Source organism: Vigna radiata, unplaced genomic scaffold, assembly GCF_000741045.1.
Source record: "Vigna radiata var. radiata cultivar VC1973A unplaced genomic scaffold, Vradiata_ver6 scaffold_609, whole genome shotgun sequence".
NCBI classification, from domain to species: Eukaryota; Viridiplantae; Streptophyta; class Magnoliopsida; order Fabales; family Fabaceae; genus Vigna; species Vigna radiata.
Window position 1 is genome coordinate 1 of NW_014542180.1, and position 2,914 is coordinate 2,914.

Here is a 2,914-nt window from a genome sequence, read left to right on the forward strand (position 1 = left end):
ATATGATTTGGTGTATCATATCATAATGGTCTGTTCATTCATTAAAGCCAATTGACTTAGTTTGGTTCAAGTACTATTACCACAGTTTATTGGGAAAATATCTTGCCTATACCATATTCTATTACAGTTTGTTGATGGGTTTGGTGTTTGGGGTTTGGGGTTCAAGGTGATTTTCCAATATTTCCCGTCTAGNCTACAAGCTTGTAGTGTTATGTGACATATACATGGAAAACTAACTTGTTAGGTGAGAATTTCCAATGTTTTATAAGGTATATTTAAGCCATACTTCTAGCTAGGACTAAATCACCATCCTCAAGGTTGCAATTAAGCAACCGTAGAGAGGCCACAAATAGGATGGGCTTGGGTTTATGGAAATTAAGACGACTTTAAATACCTTTGCAAAATTGTAACTTTTGAAGAAGTTGTTTCACTCACATCGTCACATGTGAGGGTCATGGCATGGTAGTATGCCTTTTCATTGGAACTCTCAAAAACATTTTGCTGTATACTCCTCCATGAAATGAGATTAATCTTTTAAAACCATATTTGTTAGAAATAAATTGCTTGTTCATTGGACAATCTGCCCTATGTCTGGCCTTGATAGGTCAATTAGGTTACCAATCAACCTATAATATCCTTAGGATCAAAATAGGATGTGGTGGTTAGATACAAGCTTCCATCTGTGTATATAATTTGGCTCATTCTAAATATTGATAACATACATGGCCTGCCTTTGCTGAGCTACTTCAATTCAAAGAAAATCTCTGTTGTTTGAGGCATTCGATGCCATCATGATCGTCACATGCTATCATTATGTTATCAATATAAATAAAGGAGTACATGCAAAGATTGGAAGAACATATATAAAACACAGAGGTCCACTTAACTTTGAATCGTTCCAAATTTGTGGGGAATGCCAAAATGATGATGAGCTGGGAAGTGAATTCAGTGAAAGGATGAACGTTACAGACTATTCTGAGGATCGCTTGGCTATGCTAGACAAAGAAGATGGTGGTGCAGCATTAATCTAAAAAAAAATACAAATATCCATGTCAATTAAAAAGTCACTTCAGTGTGCCACGTCAATCATAGACTAACGCTGTTGGACCCAATTTAACGGCAGGGACTCAACTGTTGTAATTATCACAAAAATAGAACTCAATTAAGTCGAAAAAGCACATGACCAAATTTAGATTCTCACCGAACAAAGGGACCTCCTTAATGATTAAACCATGATTTTATTATTATCAATCATGTCAATTACATTCTCTTTTGCTCTATTTGTAACAATCTAATATTCTAAAATAGGGAAATAGGAAAATAGGAAAACAAAATAATCTAGAATATTACATGTCTATTTTTTCTAATTACAACAGTACATTAAACGTAATCTAGCATAGAATAAATTAATGAGTAAATAAAGAGCAAAATTCATGTTTAAATATACAATGCAACAAATTTTTTATTTGAATATCAAGAAACCAAGTTAATGACAAATTTTGTATAGGATTAATTTACCGCCCTGCCTATCTTTGCAGGACTAGGTTGAGTATTATGTAAAAAATAAAGGTAAAATAACATATCTCAACTTTCTAATCAAATGACCCTAATAAATGGTTGTGTATATTTTTCTCATACATCATTGTTGACCGATCCTGTCATAGTAATCTTTTAGACAAATCGATGAACATAACCAACTTATTATTTTATTNCATAACATGAGGATTTATTAGTATTCATAACTTCTTATAGAACATCAGGAAGACACTGATATCCACAAAAAGCATCATCATAATTAAAAATTTGCCTATATACTCTTAAAGTTCTGCTTTCTGTTTATTGTTCTCATAAAACTCATACAGCCCAATCAAAAACATTTTCAAGACTGTTTTCTCATAAAACAAAAAGCAAAAACAGGGAACACATAATTCAAACACACTCANAGACTTACCATTAATGCCAATTTATATGCACACTTCTTAGAGTAGTTAGACAATCTTTCTGAAGGAAAAACATCTTCTTGTTTATCAGATTAACATAAGCCACAACCTAATTTTGGGGTCATCAGCTACTTTTGATGTATGAGATTATAGCCCAAAAATTGGTGAAACTTACTGCAGAAACAATATCATATAGAGGANAGATAACATTATCAAGAAACGAGACACCCTCCACAGAATCAGAAGTGCAACTATTAGCTGGCTGTGCAATCTGCTGTCTTAAAATTTCATCCATCTCTCTAGCATCTGCATACATTATTCATAACAAAAATTGTAAACAATACAAAGATGAAGATGCAAAAGCAANACATAAATGAAAAATCCAGGTGAAAAGAAAAAGAGAAAATCGTATTGCAGAAAATCAAATAACATGAAAAGATTGGTAAGAAAAATATTCACCAAATGTAAATACATTAGTTAAATTATAGTATATTTTTTGCATATATTTATTTTTAGTGTATTTTTTGAGTGTGGAACTATAATTTATTGGACTTAGTATTATCTGATTTCATTTGTATTTTTTTCCNGTTGTGTTTGTTTTTTATTCCTCTGGGTGTAATTGGCTTCATAACAAGGATTGTGGAATCAATTATTTTAAGTTAAAATGATTGTTTTGGTGAATTGGAGTTTGGATGAATGGTATTGGTTTTCCATTTACCATGCAATCACTTGGGAATACTTTCTGAACTTCAACATGTATTCATCTGTGTTTTTTGTTACAGCTGAAGCGGATTATGGACTCAGATTCTGCTTTGACAGAGGATCTGANTGCATACAACATCATCNCCTTAGACACATCTTCAACAAATGCTATTGTTTCTTTACCTGAGGTGAGTTACTTTGTTAGGGATTCCAAATTTTTAGCTATTCAGGTTAACTTATTTTTACCTGAAAAAAGTGATTATTAGGTGCAA

General features: G+C 32.2%; 1 protein-coding gene across 1 annotated transcript in view; it reads left to right on the forward strand.

Annotated features, from left to right (window-relative positions):
• The first annotated feature begins 2,388 nt into the window (after positions 1-2,388).
• LOC106779149 (callose synthase 9-like) overlaps positions 2,389-2,914 on the forward strand; it is a 3,133-nt gene continuing 2,607 nt past the window's right edge. Inside the window, exon 1 of the mRNA XM_014667202.2 lies at positions 2,389-2,830. Coding sequence (XP_014522688.1) covers positions 2,735-2,830 — 96 coding nt within the window. The 5' untranslated portion in view covers positions 2,389-2,734. The remainder of the gene's footprint in view (positions 2,831-2,914) is intronic.